This window comes from Perna viridis, chromosome 12 (assembly GCF_037379345.1).
Source record: "Perna viridis isolate PV_CMFRI_1.1 ecotype Kerala chromosome 12, ASM3737934v1, whole genome shotgun sequence".
Taxonomy (NCBI): Eukaryota; Metazoa; Mollusca; class Bivalvia; order Mytilida; family Mytilidae; genus Perna; species Perna viridis.
Window position 1 is genome coordinate 13,319,499 of NC_142456.1, and position 19,429 is coordinate 13,338,927.

The 19,429-nt window shown below is 33.9% G+C and overlaps 1 protein-coding gene across 2 annotated transcripts in view; it reads right to left on the reverse strand.

Moving 5' to 3' along the window:
- The window catches only part of LOC148601270 (GRB10-interacting GYF protein 2-like), a 37,673-nt gene that overhangs the window by 13,914 nt on the left and 4,330 nt on the right, over positions 1–19,429 (reverse strand). Inside the window, exons 7-19 of one of the 2 annotated variants that reach the window (XM_088555964.1) lie at positions 18,918–19,076; positions 17,325–17,410; positions 15,814–16,191; positions 14,223–14,334; positions 13,167–13,268; positions 12,650–12,714; positions 11,969–12,066; positions 10,192–10,359; positions 9,200–9,330; positions 7,504–7,598; positions 5,002–5,184; positions 1,410–1,570; positions 61–175 (exon numbers count right to left, since the gene is read on the reverse strand). In XM_088555964.1, coding sequence (XP_088412090.1) covers positions 61–175; positions 1,410–1,570; positions 5,002–5,184; positions 7,504–7,598; positions 9,200–9,330; positions 10,192–10,359; positions 11,969–12,066; positions 12,650–12,714; positions 13,167–13,268; positions 14,223–14,334; positions 15,814–16,191; positions 17,325–17,410; positions 18,918–19,076 — 1,853 coding nt within the window. Of the gene's footprint in view, positions 1–60; positions 176–1,409; positions 1,571–5,001; positions 5,185–7,503; positions 7,599–9,199; positions 9,331–10,191; positions 10,360–11,968; positions 12,067–12,649; positions 12,715–13,166; positions 13,269–14,222; positions 14,335–15,720; positions 16,192–17,324; positions 17,411–18,917; positions 19,077–19,429 lie in introns of both variants that reach the window. The other variant, XM_088555963.1, reaches the window with a different exon arrangement.

Below are 19,429 nucleotides of genomic sequence, written 5' to 3' on the forward strand. Positions count from 1 at the left end.
TTAAAGAGCAGTTGAGTCTTAAAAGCTCAGATCAGTTTTATTGTAAACTCTATTTTTTACCTGTCTTCTCTGTAATTCTTGTTTTTGTCTCTCTTCCATTTCTCTCTGTTTCTGTTCTATCATCTGTCTCTGCTGTTGATGCAGCTGCTGCTGTTGACGAAGTTCTTCTTCTCTCCTACACACAAAAATTTGTGAATAATTTTTTGCTGTAAGTATTTTTTAATACAATATTCCATGATTGATTGATTGTTGGGGTTTAACGTCCGAGCAGCAATATTTCAGCTATATTCAGACAATAAACATGAAATGGATGATAAAATGAACATGAAATGATGATGAAACGAGAAAAAAAAGGATGGGACATAAGGATAATAGGGTCAAAAAACTTTGATTGCCACTAGAAAAAGGGAGGGGTGGGTAAGGATGGGCAATATAACCTCCTGTGGGGGAGTGCAAAGGTTCCTATCGAATACCACAGCAGGGTCCTTCAACGTGCGAGGAACGTGACATCTTTACCAACACGGTGCAGCATTATGGTTTGCGATCAGTTTTCCATATTATAGCCTGACAACCCAAGCATGTAACACGCCAGGGGTACCCCATTCAACCACCTGGGGCACACATCACAGTTGCTCAGTGGGCCGAGCGCCTAGCCCCGGCTAGGTTTCTGAGCACTATTCAGTCACCTTTTACGACAAGCTTAGCGCTGCTGCAGGCCTGTTCTTTTAACACCCGGGCCTGCACGGGGCAATACAATATTCAATTGGCTGTAATTGTTTTCAATGGTTTCAAAGGGGGGAGTAGGACTACAAAACAAAATAGTGTAGGTTCATGATTTTTATTCTGCAGCAAAAAGAAAAAATTCAAAATCAAAATTACATCAAGTCTTTTGTCATCAAAATAACTTGTGTGCTTGTCAGGAAGGTTCAAATGCTTCAGCAGATCCATTTACTAGACATAGATTCTAATATGACAAGCTTCAAAGCTCTTTAGACCACATCCATGGTAAAAAAGTGATAAACACATGACCAACATCTTGTGCAACACATAGACTGTGTCTATTCAAAAACATGAAGAAACTAGTCTTATTAGAATCGAAATAAATCACAGATTTTTGCCATCGCTTTGGGTTACACAATGCAACATAAATGGCCAGCCCGTGGTAAAACAATGATAAAATGGGAGTTTCTGTGATTTATCTCTTAACATGGCCACAGATATTGTGCAAAATTTTGATGCTATAGAGTAACACACACAACTTTTCCTCCATATGCATGTTTTCTCAACTGTACAATAAATATCATTTGCTTCTGACAGAAAAGCCACCCTTCAGCATCATTTATTTTCCCAAAAGTGGCATGAGAACCTAGCCTTTTTTTTTAAGTATGGCCTAGTTAAAATTGTTCTACCTCATTTCGTCCTCTCTTTTCCTCTGTAAAACCTCTTCTTTCTGTCGCCTTTCTTCTTCTTTTCTCATTTCCTCTTCTCTTCTCTGTCGTTCTATTTCCTCAGCTTCTCTTCTTTTTCTTTCTTCCTCTTCTTGACTCTTTCTTCTTATTTCTTCCAATCTCTGCATGAAAACAAAACATTAATTAAGTCTTAAAGTAAAGGTAGTGAAATCATAAATTACATAGACATTACAATTATATTTCAAAGGATAGAAGACTCATAATTATATTCAAAGGATAGATGGCTCATAATTATACTCAAAGGATAGATGGCTCATCATTATACTCAAAGAATAGATGGCTCATAATTATACAGTAGATTCCGCTTAATTGCATAGCCTATTTGCCAGTAAAAATTATGCAAATAACCGGACTATTCTTATAACCGAAATTACGATTTTACCGGAAGTGTGAGTTCAGGTAAGACAATGATACTGTGGATCAACCAGGGATATCACTGTTCAACATTTCTGATCTGGTATTTAATTGTTATAGACCTTCACATTGTATTGTTCTTTTATCAATAAATAATAATATATATTGTGTTTGCCTTGTTTATTGACCTTCTTTACGTCGTGTGTATTTATAAGTAAAACCACGTGTTTCTCATCTATAAATAGTCAAGTATTTTCCTGACCTTTCTATGAAAGAAAATCCCATATTTCATATTTCAGCAGGGATTCAGTGTAATATTCGTCAATGTTTGCAGTTTGTGGGCTTTTGAAATGGTCTGTGTGTTTTTATTCCTAAATCACCATTGTACACTGATAGTTGTGTATTACACGTGTCATTGACCTCGATATATATTCCTATGAAGTGTAGATAGTATGGGGCACCTTAGGGTAGTTGAATTTCATTGGAAAATATAATAATAAAGAAATATATTACATATTTATTCACGAAATCCTACATTTAAAATAATTTCTTACATAAAAAAATATAACATAAAAACAAGGTTTATAAGTTATTTCATATGAAAAACAATGAATGAGCACTAAGAAAGTCCTGTAATTAATTGTCCATTACTTTACGCACTAGCATTTAAAATCACAAGTCATACAAAAAGAAAATGTAAAAAGCACAGTTTATGAAAACACCTCACATTAAATATGCACTACAATACATGTTTATTGTCACTTAAATAATGTCACTAAGGAATCCAATTTACGAACTCTGTGATTTTGCACTGGCGTCTAGACTGGGCAAACATCTTTAGTATCTCTGTCTCAAGCTTGTAGAAAGTTGTGAAGTCGGAACAGGTATGTTCTTCCATGGCACGACGCAAAGCAGCAAGGTAGTTGTTTGCCTCTGACAGTGTGACTGGTAAAGTGAGGTCTTCGGAATCGTTGTCGCTATCGGAATCATCGGCAGGGTCGGCATTTCTTCCTGGTTCATCTTGGAGTATTGCTGCAGCTATATCTGCTTCTGTGAGTTCCCCAAAGCACTCGGTGTCGTTGTCGTGGTCTACATAGTTGTTGAATTCTTCTTCGGTCATTGTTGGTGGTCTTTCAACATCAGCTACGACTTGGTCTGCTGCACTTAAGTCTTTCTTAAAACCTGCCTTGGCGAAGCAGTTGATCACAGTTGTTGTCTTGACCATTTTCCATGCCAGAGTGACCATATGAACTGCGTCAAGTAGGCTAATGCTTTTGGCGATCTGTGATGCTTTTGCAGTCGTCGAATCTATATGGGTAACCACTTTTTGCACCAACTGACTACGATAGTGGCCTTTCAGGTTCCGGATGATCCCTTGGTCACAGGGCTGGATGATGGCTGTAGTATTTGGTGGCAGGAATTCTAGTTGGACGAAATCTAACCGGTCTGCTGCATCCTGGGGGTGGGCACTACAGTTGTCAACCATGAGAAGTACCTTTCTATTTTGACGACGCATATCTTTGTTAAATTCTCTTAACCAATCTTTAAATATTTCTGCTGTCATCCAGGCGTTCTCATTGTTTTTGTACATGACTGGTAGACTCTTTTTGCCTCTAAAGCACCTTGGATCTTTACTTTTACCGATGATGAGTAGTTTGCGTTTGTCTGTGCCAGTCATATTACATGCTACCATTGCAGTGACTCTCTCTTTCAACTTTTTACTGCCAGACACACTGTCATCTTTGTGGGTTAGGGTCCCATCAGGTAATGCTCGATAGTAGAGGCCAGTTTCATCAGCATTGAACACATCGTTTGGGTGGTAGTTGTGCAGTAGGTTTGGTAGAACATTTTCTAACCAGTTGTCAGCTGCTTTCTCATCTGAGTCTTTCTTCTCCCCATGTAGTTTTTTGTGAACTATCATGCTGCGAGATTTCCACCTGGAAAGCCAGCCACTGGTTGGGTTGAAGTCTGTTTCCCCCAGTTCTGTAGCAAGATCTTTAGCTTTTTGCTCTAAGATGGGACCGCTGATAGGAATGTCTCTGGACCTGGCATTGGTAAACCATGTTGTTAGAGCTGCTTCCACGTCTGCAGATTTGCCAATACGCTGACGTTTTCTGTCTGGGTTTGTGTTGGAGAAATACTGGTCTCGTATTTCCTCTTTCTTTGATGAAATGCGCGAAATCTGGGATTGGGAGCATCCCAGTTTCTTCGAAATTTCTGTCTGTGACAGTTTCTGGTCAAGAAGTTTTATAACTTCATACTTGTCAACAAGTGTGAGATCGTTACGCTTTCGCTTAGACATTGTACTGATTGAATGATGACTTTTAATTTTCGGTTGATATTTATGCCTAGTAACCCAAGCTCACTAAAAACTGTTCAGCTCATTAAAAAAAATTAAATTTACATTGATAATCATTTGTAGTCGGAAGAATTTAAAAAGGGACAAAAAATACCCCAAGCTGAACCCCAAGCCGCATCATAAGGTGATGTGTGGCATGTCGTCAGAAGTCATTGTTCACGTAGGTGCTTGTTTATTTTAATGTAATTAGATATCATTTAAATTGCCTTTTATGTCCATTATGTTTTTAATCCATTATTAACACCTCCTGATTGATGATAATATAGTTTTTACAACAATAAATATGATTGACATATTTATGACCCGAAGGCTTAAAATAGAATTTGGGAAAACCTGCCTTTACCTGGATGAGGCAAAATTCTCTATGCAATAAACCGAAATGCACCTGCAAGGCCTATGCAAATAAGCGATTTTTTCCCTAATAGAATAATAGGAAATGGTTTTGTGCAGGAGAAAATTATGCTAATAACCGAAATATGCAATTAAGCGATATGCGATTAAGTGGAGTCGACTGTACTCCAGAAATAATTTTGCAAATTTTGCATTGCACATCACAAATATCAAGTAACACTTTGAGCTCTTTTTGGCTTACTGTATGCCCCCATCTTTATATATCCATACACAAATATTTATAAGCAATCCATCCATTGGGAGTCAAAATAATTGCAATGATAGACAAAAAGACGGGAAGAGGGATGGACAAGGTGATTCCAATATACCAACAACTCATTGAGTAAGGGTATAATATACTTCCTGTGTTGGAAATATTTCAGAATGCATAAAAATCTACCATTCATTTCCGAATTTCATATTCCTTACTTGTAATTCCAGCTGCCTTTGTTTTTCTATTTCCATTTTCTGTCTTTCCATTTCTTCTTTCTGTCTGCGTAGTTCTTCTTGTTGTTTCATTATTTCTTCTTGTTGTCTTTTCATTTCTTCTTGTATTCGTCTTTCTTCTTCCTCTTTCTCTAAACGAATTCTTTCTAACTGTTCTTCTTTTTCCTGAAAAGAATTTTTTGAACAACTTAAATTGCAATATTGAAATGCAACTAGACCTACTTTCACTTCACAGGTAACAAGTTTTTTTGTAAATAAGGGCATTTCTAAGAAAAAGTGTATGATAGGGTTGGACAGCACAATTTTTTATACCCCATAGAATTAAAATTAAATGCTCACAACAAAGTATTCCTATGAATGCCTGTATATATACAATATAGGTACATTGTCGAAAATTATTGAAGATATGTGATGAGGCAACGGAACAGGTAGGAAATGCGAGGCTCCGCGGAGCTATTTCTCCCGTTCCAAGCCAAATACACATATCTTCAATAATTTTCGACAATGTACCTATATTGTTTTTATCCTGTTATATTAATAGTTTTGTGCGTGTGTACATTTTTGAAATAAAATTTTAAAATGCATATCACCTGAGGAGCCCCAATGGTTAAACCATAAAAAAAATTAATACGCATGGCGCATGACTCAGTAAACATTGAAATTTAATCCGCACCATATAATCTGTCAAAGCTGTTTGAAGAAAATAAGCAATGTATCAAAATTTATTTAATTCCAAGAGACAAATAAGTGAAATGAACAATAAATACAAATATTTTAAATGTTGTAAAGTCGATTTTAAGAACATTAATGTTTTGAATTCCACGAGGAAGGTGGAAGCTGACTTGTTTCTGTTTGGCATATGGCAGTAGATTTCAGGGGTGAAATTTGTGCACTAGTTTCTTTGGGATTTGCAATATTTGTTTGAATTTTTTGAAGAAGAGGAGGGAGTTGTATGGGCAGATCTATAATGTAGTGTTCCTCTGATTCATTATCTTGGGGTTTAGGCAGTAATAAATCCAAGAGCATTACAGTTTCCTGGTCATTTGTCTCTTCAAGAGTTTTATCATATTGTAATGCTTCAATTTCTTTAAGTGGGGACCAGTTTATGTTAAATTGTGACAGACACTCTGGCTCCGAGTCCAACATGACTGAAATGACAGGGAGAGTCGTCTGCAAACTGATAATGAATCAAATCTGAACGAGATTTGGGATTTGCCATATATATGATGGTGAAAAAATACAAACAAAATCATTATTTGGTTTACATAAAATCTTTTATTTCATTCAGGTAAAAAAAGTGAAAACGAAATAAAACAGCGAAAAAAGATTAACCGGATACGCAATTTGTTTATATCGTATCTATGGTGGCGGCCATGATTAATTTATGCATACCAGAAAAAATGTAGTTCAGCTGATCACGTGAGTGGGAGGAGCCAGAAAGTCGATAACTTGCTAATGGACGGATACAGCAAAAAAATAACCATATATCTTTATTCGTTTAACAAATAACCTCATTGAAGGATAAATACTCCCATCCACACAATTTTCAAAGGATGCTGTCTAACCCCCTTATACATTTTTCCTGGAATAGCCCTAAACTAATTTTAAATTGAGTCTCAAAGAAATTTTAAAAAAACTATTGCTTTAACTAGTTAAGTACCATTCTGTGTAAGAATCATTTAAATGGGTGGCACATCACAATTCTCAATTAATTTTTTTTGCCTCAAATATATTCAATACATCTAGAAAACAAAAAAAAGCTATTTAAATTTATCCTGAAGCATCTCTGACATAAATATTTTTTGACTGCTTATATGAGGAAAATGTGCTGGAATATTTTTCGATAATTTTTTCCATAGTGCATTTCAACTTATCTATTCATATCTTAAAAAGGCAAATTTTACACTTTGATGGTTATTTTTGGAGGTATAAATTCTTGGTTAATAATGCAATAAAATCTTTTTTCCTTCATGTGCCACACCGTATACACATTTTGCCTGATTCTTAGACAGAGAAGTACTTAAAACTTCCATATATTACAGCTAATGGCAAAGAGATTCACATCTTTACCGCCATAAATAATCACATTTTAAAATACTTTTTTCAATGAAGTTATTGATCTTAGCCATTAATTTAGGCTGAATGGATACAGACAGGATTAATTATTCAATTTAATCTACAGAAGTTTGAATGATGAGGTATAATGAGCTAAAAACCACTTGAGATAACATATGTTATATATGACATAATATGAGCATTCTTAGTATTGCCATTGTCATCAACATTTACCAATGGTACCATTTTGAAGCAATTTTATTTCTCAATGGCATTGACTGTTTATTTCCACAGAGTTGGTTGGCAAGTTATAATTTAAAAGAAAATTGTGTCATACCATTGTTACCAGTTAACATTGGTGGAACACTGCGATATTTGTACTCTGAATGCACCTAACATGTGCAATAAAGCTATACAACACTGACAAACCTTTCTCGCTTTTTCAAGCTGCATTTCTAATTCTGTATTGGAAATAGCTACTTTTGGGTCTATATCCCATACACTGGTTGGCTGTGACCATCCCCCTAAAATATATAATATAAATAAAGGAGTGTTCTACCCTCTTTTGAGATGAATATCCTTTTCTTGCCCAAATGGGAAAATACTGAAAAAAAAAAATTCAATTTATCCGAAAATATGGTTTGTTCCTCGATTTTGTTTTCCCATTTTAAAAATTTGTTTCACAATATCCCTTTTGCAGGACCAAGATCCCTTTTTTTAAAATTCAATTATACATGAATTTTAATAGTACAATGAGCATACAATAATAAATATAACATTAAAACTGAATAAAAATGAAAAAAAAAACAAAAGATATCCTTCCGATAATCATTTCTAACAAAATATTATGAAATAATTAAATAACTATATTCAATCAACTAACTGACACAGCTGCAGTTTACATCATGTAAAGAGTTCACGAAAATCTTTTTTTTGCTGTCGGACATAGGACTGACAAAGGCAAATGTTTTGTCAGTCCCACTGAAAATTTGCCAGTCCCATGTTATCAGACTTCACAAAATCTTTTTAACCACTGTCAGCCATGGGACCAGCACAAGAGGTTGAAATGCTGGTCCTACCCATATTTTACCTGTCAGAACCCACAGGATTGGGGATTTTCCTGAACTCTGCATGTACATAACAAAAAACTTTCCTATAGTATGTTATCAATTTTGAATAATTCATAGTAAAAAATCTTCTACATGTAGGCATAGTAATGGATAAATACTGACACCTTACCTACTTTATAAGACTTGCACAGTGAAACCTATCTAAACCAATCCTTGAATGAAGTAAACCCTGTCTAAACCAGACAATTTTTGAAATTATTTCATATCAGTTAAAATATTTTTTGAGTCTGGGTAAACCCTGTCTAAACCAGACACTTTTTGAAATTATTTCATATCAGTTAAAATGTGTTTTGAGCCTGGGTAAACCAAACAAATTACTGTAAACGTATTAATTTTCATGGAATCTATCAAGTGAATGTATCAATTTTCACAGTTTCGAAAAAATGTTTAGCGTTATGTAGTGTTAAAATCAATATTGCTGGTAATATTTCAATCTAATTATAATTCGACCTATCACTTGTTCCATACAGTCACTCCATGTAGTGACTGAATGGAACAATTGATAGGTCTAAATTTAATTAGACTGGTATTATTTTTCATACTTTTCTGTCCATCAGGAAAATAATGAAAATTCGAGCACTGCAAACTTTTGTATATTTAAAGTATATAGTCCAAAAGAGGTTTGGTGAAGACAGGTAGCACTGTAATCTTAACAATACAATTTAAATTAAATATTTTCGATACCTACCATAGAATGCATTAGGAGGTAAGATAGATTTTTAAACCTCACGACATAAAAAATTCACAAAATACCTATCAACAACATATCAAACAACAATTAATAAACTTGCTGTGTAAAAAGTATTCTTGAAAACCAATAGGGTTATAGATATTCCTAAGGACTAAGCATACTTCAAATTTGGTCAAATCCAATTTCGGATGTCTGCAAAGGTGTTACCAACAGAGAAGGTATAATAAAGCTTATAATCGTAACATCCAAGATATAAATTCTGATACTGATATGTACATGTACAAAAAATTTGTAGTCTACATACCCGGCATGTTAGGTTTTGTATTGTTTGTGTCCCATATTGATGCCCCTTCCTCTGTGTTTGGTTGTGAGACAGATTGCTGAAAAGCTGGATGACTAGGATTTGATGGGGAAACAGACTCAGTGGGCGGAGATCTGCAAAATCAATTTACAGAAAGCTAAAGAAACAACACATACTTCTACATTTATAGAATGTTAAAATAAAATAACTATGGTTTAATTCTTGAGGTAGACAATAAAATTTAGCTTCATTGGTTAGCTCCATCGGCAATAATTATATATGATATTACACAAATTTAAGCTTCAGAGTTGGTGAGTGATGAAAGATCATCATGTTATTTCTAGTACATTATTATCCTGATTACAGGTTAGAATACACTCACAATAATTGGCAAAAAATATTATTCAAATTAATATTTTATTTCACATGTAGCTCTTACATTTTAGAAAAATGGCTTCCCTGTAAAAGAAGGCAATTTAAGGAGGTAGATCTAGGGTAAGGGACATAACTCATGAAATCAGTGATATGTTTGTATTATATTTAATTTCACCAAAGCCTCTCAAGCTTTTGGTTGAAGCAGCATGAAATGAATCCGTTAATTAGATGCTTACATAGGTTTGATGTAAAATGCTGAATACAAACGTTCCAATAATTTTTAAGAGTTGTGTCCCTTACCCTAGGTCTACCTCCTTAAGAACTAATGGTCTGAGTGATGAAAAGTAACTTTTTCATTTTATCCATCACAAACACATGTTAAAATTGATTTTTTTCTAAATTTGTGTGAGAAAATTTCTGAAATAATCACCATCTATAATACATGTCCTACCTAAATGCCAACAAAACACTTCACTAAATAACAAGCTAAGGGATGACTAACAAATTCTTTTTACATCTATGAAGAAATAAGCTTATACCGAGCATGCTAAATAACCTGACAATTTTTTTTATCCAATCAGAAAGCATGTTACTTTTGGAATTAAATCACATGCTTTTACCTTGGAGATAGTTTTGTTACTTGTGACTGTGATACCACTGGCACCGGGGATTGTTTCATCATTATCTGCATGGCTAACTGTTGCTGCTGTATTGGGGACAGACTCTGAAACTGCTCATTGTCCTGTAGCTGAGTCATTAACTGTTGAATCTGCTGCATCTGTAACTGTCTGAAATGCAAAAAATAAAATATTTCTGTACATATATTCTGGTACTCTGATGTTTCAGTGTCCATGATTCCAATTAGCAATGATTTCCGGACAGTTTACACCCATGACAGTGAAACTTGGTGTCAGAGCATATCCTATGATTTCTCCATATCTGCATGAATATAAACTTTTATCTTATGTTTAATAATTCATGTTATTTATTACAAACTATGGATCCAGAAACGGAATAAAATGCCGGTCACTGACCAATAAATTTTGCAAATGACCGATGACCATTTTTCAATATCGGACATAAAAAATTGTCAACCCTTATAAATTACAGTCTGTGTGGTTTTTATTAGAGTATAAACATCCTGTCTACCTCTCTCCTAATTGTTTATTGGAAATCAATTGACAAGTGTGTGTAAATTGTAGCCGATGTGCAGCCACCTGTGACAGTCACTTATATGTAACTGATTAGTTGATTGCATAATTAACGGTACATGTGCAGCCTCATTGCCTATACAAATTGATTGAAGTAACTCGGAGAATCTTCATACATTTATTAGTTGATTAATTAAGAAAAAATATTGACAAGACATTCATTTTCCTGCCAATCTTTCAGAGGCAACGAAAGCAAATGCAGCTGAAACTAGGAATCAGTCGTAGTTTGTAATTATTAATTCATCGATAGAATTGTTTTAATACAGAAGTCAACAGACCATTTATATCAATATACAAAATGTGTTTGCGATTTTCTTTTATAAATTATAATCAACATTTTTTTTTATAACTCAGAAGTTTTCGGCTGTTTACCTATGTGATGAAAAAGTCTGAGAGATACAATGTTTTGTTTACCTGTTAGAATGTCCACATGTGGTCGAAACCTAACTCGTTTACCCAATCTGATATTTTATAAAAGACAGAGTATGTGATAAAATAACACAATGTCCAATATTTATCTTAAAATAACTACATAAAAAGTAAACAGTTTTTTTACGTTTCTTTTCAACCTGAGCATGTAAAAGACTAACACAAACGTCTGCCGAAGTTTGACAAAATGTCCGGCATGGGCTGTCAAAATTTCAAGACCCTTGTTACAAACATATTAATTTTAAGTTTTGATGAGGTAATGCAAATATCCTTAAAACTTAACCTAATAATTCAGTATCAATTTTATTATCTCATTTACAGTGCATTGGTAGATGTCAGACAGACTAAAGAGTACAATAAATCACATTATTAAATTACAATGAAAAACAGAATTTAGATGATATTACTATAATCAATTTCACACTTGTGACCTTCTGTGACATTGACCACAATAATGACTCTACCTGACATCAATCACACTTATGACCTTCTGTGATATTGACAACACTTATGATCTTCAATGACACTGACCACACTTATGACCTTCAGTGACATTGACCACAGTTATGACCTTCCATGACATTGACCACTTCTTTATATATTATGTATGTAAAGACATTGTTAGATGAAGATGCATGTCAAGTTAATGTGAAAATGCAGAGAATAGAAGAAATTCAAACATGCATAATTTCAAGTCTCAAGTTCATCACCACCACAATCTAGAAATTAAGAGAAACCTTTTAGCAGGCAACCATACCTCATTAAAAACTGTTGCTGCATGAGTTGTTGTTGGACAAGTAATTGTTGCATGGCCTTCATTTGTTCTTGTTGGTCAGGTTGTGATGTTGGTGTGTTCTAAAATCAAAGATAAGTTACACAGTGTTTGGTAGTGTCTGAAAATTCAAATTAATTTGGCCATAAAACGAGTCCCATTTATACACAATAAATTATTACTCTAACTGAAATAAGTATATCAGAGAAAACCAGTGAAGATTAAGAGTAAAGGCTGAAACTACAGATCATGAATTAGCATGTGTTGTAATACACCATCTCTTTCAGGAAGTAGATATCAGACAGCAACCAAAATTGCTTACATTTTGTCCCATTTATATTAAGCCACATCCCAAATTTGAAACTAATCCAACCATTGGGAGTTGAAATAATTACAATGAAATCAAGATGGACGGATTGACAAGGTGAGTCCAATATACCACACACTTGTTGAGTGGCCATATAATTACATTAATTTAATTAATCAATCAACCTTTAGCTAGAGCTATAACTCAATTTTAATCATTTTTAATACAAGTAAGAATTCCCTTTTAGTTTCACCATCTTATCTTGGTGTTACTATTCTCTGATTTCAGGCATATAGCTGAAGGAATAGTACGCAACAAACAATTTTATAAACAGAAATTTATTCAGACTAGAAACTTACCAGTGCTGGTGGGGGCGAAGGCCCGGGTAAAAATGGTACTCTGCCCCAACTTTTTATAAGTTCTCCTGTTAATCAAAACAGACACAACATAAACAATTATACATGAACTGGCTAAGCATAAGATTAACAACATGAGGGTAAGTAAAAAAAAAAACAGCCAAATAATGACTGTATTCAAAAAAATTCTCGAAATAGGAATTATAAGATTAAGAAGCTCTGAGTACAAAAGCCTCATTGTGAAGACAAATTATGAATAACAATTATCGTGGCTTATCCTTCAAACTATACAGGGTATAAATATTTGATAATGGAACGATTACCTGTATAACTTGAAATCTGACTTTTATTTTGAAGAACAATCAATAGTTTAGTTGCATTGAACTTGACACCTTTGACCCTTGTTCTACTAACTTCCTCTATTTATCACAGACAGGGGTTACCTAAAGGAGATAATTTTTCATCCAATTCACTTATGACCTATGTTTTAACTTCTCTATTCATCACAGACAGGTCTTACCTAAAGGAGATATTTTTTCATCACAGCCACGCTTGACCTGTAAGTTCATGGTAAAATATCCAGCACTAAACCATTCTGCCATTTCACTTGATGTGAAAGGCCCTGGAAAAGAAAAAAAATCGTAACAATTAGACAAATAAGCTAACCTGCAAGTTTCTTAGAGCTTACACCAATATGCCAATGACACCTTTCTTATCAAGTACAGATAGAGAAAAACGTCTGTAAACCAGTCATATTTTTTTTAATTTCAATTAACAAAATCTAATCTGAACTGGATGACCTTTGTTCATTTCACAACTATACAAGCAGCAGTTGAGTTTTACTAATTCCAAATGTTGTTGGGCTAATAGACTTACTCATGAAACACATATTTAATTAGAAAATTTCACCATTTTTCCCCGATTCTGCATTTTGATAATGTGTCTTGCATCTTCCAATGATTAAAGCTGTTTTTTGCATTACCATAAACAAACTGTTATAACTAAATGATCATTGACTATATACAAATGCAAGGTAATATGCTGCCTGTCATCCTCCCAAGTCAGGGTTTTGAGTCCACCCTCGCTCCCTGAAACCCCTGACATCACTCATTCATATTTCGCGGGTAATGTCTTAGCTTGGGAGGATGGCTGCCTGTATGTGCTCTTAGTGTGGGACATAGAGTAAGACATAGAAAATACTCTGCAAAAACTTAATTTCTACACCAATCTAATCAAATAAGACCTATTGTTCCATTCAGTCACTGCAAGTAGGATCTAACAACACTCCATTCTACTTTCTGTTCAGATAACCTTTTCTGAACCCTTGGTTTTTCAAATTTAACAATGCCTTCAAAACCATGAAAGATGAAATCTGATTGGCTGAACAGAAAGGTCATCAGAACAGAAAGTAGAATGGAGAGGTGTTAGATGCCACATGCAGTGAATGGATGGCAGTTGATAGATCTAATTCTAATTAGAATGCCTAATACATATACAAACTATTTTTTTTACAATACCCTAATATTGTATATATCTTGCACTAGTCATAGCTTCAGGTCATTACATTAGCACTTACCCTGCATGTCTCCCTGAGGATCTTTGTAAAACCATTTGTGTGCATTTTCATGCTCTACTGGTAATGCTGTGGAATCTTTGGCTGGTTGTGGCCCTACTGGTTTATCTTCATCCTATATTAAAACATTAAATTACTGTACTAACAAATATAAAAAATTCAGTTTTTGAGATCAGTAAAATGACATTCAAACCTTAAAAATTGCAAATATTGAAACCTGTCTAAACCAAACCATGATAAACTGGAAACCTGTGTACATCAGACATCTTCCTAAGTTACTGCAAAATATGGGGCCAGTATATCCTGTAATAGGATACAGTTGAGTATTGATATTTTTAACAATATTTCTGCATTTTACAGTATTACATCAACAAGGATTTATTTTTTCTTATAAATACTTTAACAAAACCTAAAGATGGGAGATATAGATAAACATTTCATTTTTGTTAAAAGGTATGAATTAGTTAAGATTTTTAACAGCATCACAGGTTGACTTCCAGTCAGACTAAAATCAGTCTGTCAATGCTTCTGAGATTAAATGTTAAATTCGTAATGATAGACTTAATCCTCTATAAGATGCAATGTTTTTGAACCTGTTAAAACAGGTTTCACTGTATAAAACAACTCAGTACATAAATAACAGAAATATTAGAAAACACTCCAATTTGTAGCTCAAAAGGATACATTAACACACATTTGAATTACTTAAAAGATCAACTGCAACATAATGTGGGGGAAAAAAATTGTGGTTATATGAAACCAATTAAAAGAACTTGGTTGGATCAATGGTTATTGTTATAAATCTATTTTTGCAGTGTACTTTTGAAAAGCAATCTATGTTCATAAAATGAAAGCAAAATTGCAATAAATTTTTAATGTTTCGATTTTTTTTTTAACAATAGCAACTTAATCTCAACATTGAATGTATTTTAGACATAACTAAATATTCAGTTACCAAATACATACACATGGTACACTTTTTAAATGTTCGAAAATATATTCAGTAATTCATGACGTAGATGATAGTGGTTAATATATACAGACAAGCAATGTTTGGTTCAATCTATTTCTACAACCAGAGATGTCGAAAATGTTTGGAAGTACCAGATCTAAGCAGCAACTTTTTAGAGAAAAATAAATAATAAAATTTCTTAAAATACAAATGTATCATTTATAATTCACTGCAAATTACATGTATAATGTTTGTATCTGTAAATGATGTAAACAACATCTGGCCATAAACATAAATTTCGACAGCTCTGTACAACATCAAAAGCCTGGCATTTTCACACTGGTAACAATTAAAGAACCCACAGAAAAATTCTAAACTTTGACCTGTATGATTTTCCATATAGTAAAATAAATAGCGGAAATCAAATAACGTAACAGCAGAAAATGCTATATGACAGCAAAAATTAAGTTTCAGAATGCAAAAATTGTAATTTCAATAAAATCCAAAACTGAACTTGTCAGAATTTTTCTGTGGGTTTTTCCTTTGTACCTCTGCCGTCATGGCTGACAAGACTGCATTTTCGGCAGCTTCCTGCAGCCGTCTAAGCGTCTCCGCCTCGGCTGCATCTTTCTTGACACTTACATTCGTCACTACATTTTTCTCAGGTTCCTGATTAGTAGAATTGTTATTAGCACTATTATTGTCTTGAAGAGCTTTCACCTCGTTAGTTTTAGCTGGTGGTTTAGAAACCATTGGCTTCACTGGTGCAACTGTTTTTTCAGTATTGACTGGTTTTTTGCTTTCATTCTTGTCCTTTTTACTTTCAATGTCTTTCTGTTTTTCTACTTTTTTGACATGTGGTGGAGGTGTTTTCGCTTTGTCTTTATTTTCTACTTTCTCTTTTGTATCTACTTTCACTTTGTCTGAGGATTTATTTTTGTCACTTTCTTTTTCATCCTCTTTTGGCTTGTTAGAGTCTCTATTCTCTTTATTTTCTGTATCCTTTTCACTAGATTTTTTCTACAAAATTTGAAAACCAATGATATCAATTCAGTAACTTAGTTCATACTAAATATTTTAACATCAAGTAAAATCACTCAACACAGTTATGTAAGCCTTGTACATGGCATTAAATTGTCTCCAAAAACCAACAAAGTAAGAAATAGAGGACTATAACTAGAAACTAAACTATTAAATATTTCCACAAGGTACTCAGTAATTCATCTTGTAATAGAAAGAAAGAAAAATAGGGCATAAAATTTTGGAGTAAAAAAAAATTTAAATGGCCATAAATTTTGTGAAACTGAAATTTGAATCTGATCCGTACTTTATGATACAAAAGTCAAAAGAACCCTCAAACTCTGCTCAAGCTATCAAAGGACAGAGGTTTTCACATAATACCTCGCAACTTCGTAAGGCAGGGTATACAAAGGGTCTTTTTATCAATTAGTTTTCAAGTACTGAAAACTACAAAAATTTAATTTTTGCCTTTCAAGGCCAATAACTCGTAACAAGGAGTTGACTGACAACTTTGACCCAATTCAGACTTGCAGAACTCTAAGCTGAGAAAGGTAAATCACATTTATTTTCCAATATCTCAAATAGTCTGAATGCTATCTGAAAATAAATGTTTTTTAAGTTTGATCTACGTAATTCTCACATTTTTAAAGTACATACCCTAAGGATGCTGGTGACCAAATTTGGTAATAATCCACAAAATGGTTTCAGAGAAAAAGATATTTTAAGAAAAGTTAAAGAAGGACAACGGAAGCCAAGTGATGACAAAACTCACATGCCCTTTTAAACAAGGTGAACTAAAAAGCCATGAAAGGTGTGGCTTTCACAAGGTCTTAAGGAGGTAGACCTATGGTAATGGACACAACTCTTACAAATCATTGGAACATTCATATTCAGCATTTTACATCCATCGCATGTAAGCATCAAAGTAACACTGACTGATTTCATTCTGTTTCAAATGAAAGCTTGATAGGCTTTGGTGAAATTAAATATGATACAAACATACCACTAATTTCAAGAGTTATGGCCCTTACCCTAGGTCTATCTCATTAAATTTGTCCAAGTACGTTGTGTAATTTAAGTAATTGCAATTATGAAACTACTTCTTTTACAGTAAACCCTAGCAGAGAACATACCTTGGTAGATACAAAAGCACCACTTGCATCAAATGTCCCAACATCATCTCCTTCATTATCAGGCATACTCCATTCTGGCAAATTATCTGAAATTTAAAATGCAGAAATTATTGCATAGATTAATTATTTCAATTTTGGGTTTGTAGCCCTAAATGTAATTATGAGAGAAAACTTCGCATCAGTAATGTTTACAACGTCATAATGTGAGTTCAAATAAATGCAATTTATCAGTAAGTCACAATATTCACAATAATATGGAACTTACAGTACTTCAATCATTCAAAATGGTCTTATTCCTTTTAAAATAACAATGGCAACTTAAAGCATAATACCCCTTGCTGATGGAATTTTGACTCAATGCCTTTAATCTAAGACCGTGAAAATCAACAAAAAAGGGAGGTTTTACATATCAACTAGAAATCATTGACATAGAGTCCATCCCTGAGGGACCTGTCCTGGCAATTTTGCCATATATACAAAATGGATTAGGGAAAAGCTTACTTCAAATTTTTAGTTTTTCATGCAGCACTCGTATTCAACAGAAATATTCACCAGTTGAGAAAGAAACATGGAACCAAATATATTTTTGCTTAAAAAACACAATGCCAAATATGAAAAGCTAACATTGAAATACAAAAAAGTTCCCACCCAGACATGAGTCAGTCACTAAAAAAATAACAGGAATTTGACCTTGAGGTCATAGGCTACTATCCATGGTACACAACTTATCCTCTTTAGGGGACCTTGCTACATACCAAATATCAAAAGCCCACTTTAATAACAAAAAAGTTACAGTCCAGACACAAGTTTGTCACTGAAAAAAAAAGGAATTTGACATTGCGGTCAATGTTCAAGGTCAAAGACCACTATTGATGGTACACAACACATCCTCTTTAGGCGGTCTACCCACATGCCAAATATCAAAAGCCTACATCAAAAGACAAAGAAGTTACAGTCCAGCCACAAGTTTGTAACGGATGGACAGTGATCACTATAGGACTACCGCCACTTTTCGTGGCAGGGTCCTACAAAAGATTAAGATTATGCTAAGGTTTGTCAAATTCCAATGGAGGGTGGCCATAGTTGTGTTACTAAATATTTTTGCAACTAAGTTTGTTGGGCAAAAACTAATGGATAAAGGCTATTTCAATCATCTTAATTTCTAAAAATCTCTTTCCAATTTACCAGTGGTGATGATTATTCATAAAAATATGTGAAGGTTTAACTGAATTCCATTTCTGAGGAGTTGCAGATAAAAAATGGTGACAGATGGATGATAAGACAGACCACATGATCCCTATATACACTGGATTACCTCCCACTTACAATATGGTGGTTTAATATGCAGTTAAAGTCAAAATCAGTACTGTAAACGTTTAAATTTTAGCACGTTCTGTCAAGTGAATAAATTCAAGGGATATCAATTTTGGTGTTTCACAAAATGATTACAGTTATGAAGTGTTGATAATTGATTTCGCAGGTACTATTTTTCACATTTTTATGTCCACCACAAATAAAAAGTGAAAATTAATACATTTACAGTATTTGAAAGTGTTAGAAAAACGTCATGGACGAGTAAGAGAGAAACTATACCATCTTCATCCCATGATTCACTGATACGGTTTCTCTGGTAAGATCTTCCCTTATCCCTGTCAAAACCTCCTCTCTGTATACCATTTGGTTGATGTCTGTCAGAATCAAAACCACCTCGTTCTACTCTGTTTATAGGCTCTCTCCAATTAGTTCTGGGGTCTGAAATAGAATAAAAATGACATAAAGAGGTTTAACATGCAGTGAAGACATCAATTATATCTACAAAGAATATGGAGACACAAGTGTTTCTTCCTGAGTAAAACTGCACATTTCATAGTACTGTATTTTGGTGTATAACGCCCATTATGTAAAGTACTCAGTCATTTTAAGGGTAAAACATGTGAAAAGGTTTTTTCTAGATAAAAATTGCTGTAGAATTTTATAAGACAAAAGAATGATATTTTGCAATTGATCGGTCAATTTATTTACCTTGATGTTTCATTTCGTACAATATCACAAGAGAAAACTTTTACTCACAATAAAACATCATGTAAAGGCTGGTAGCTGCATAA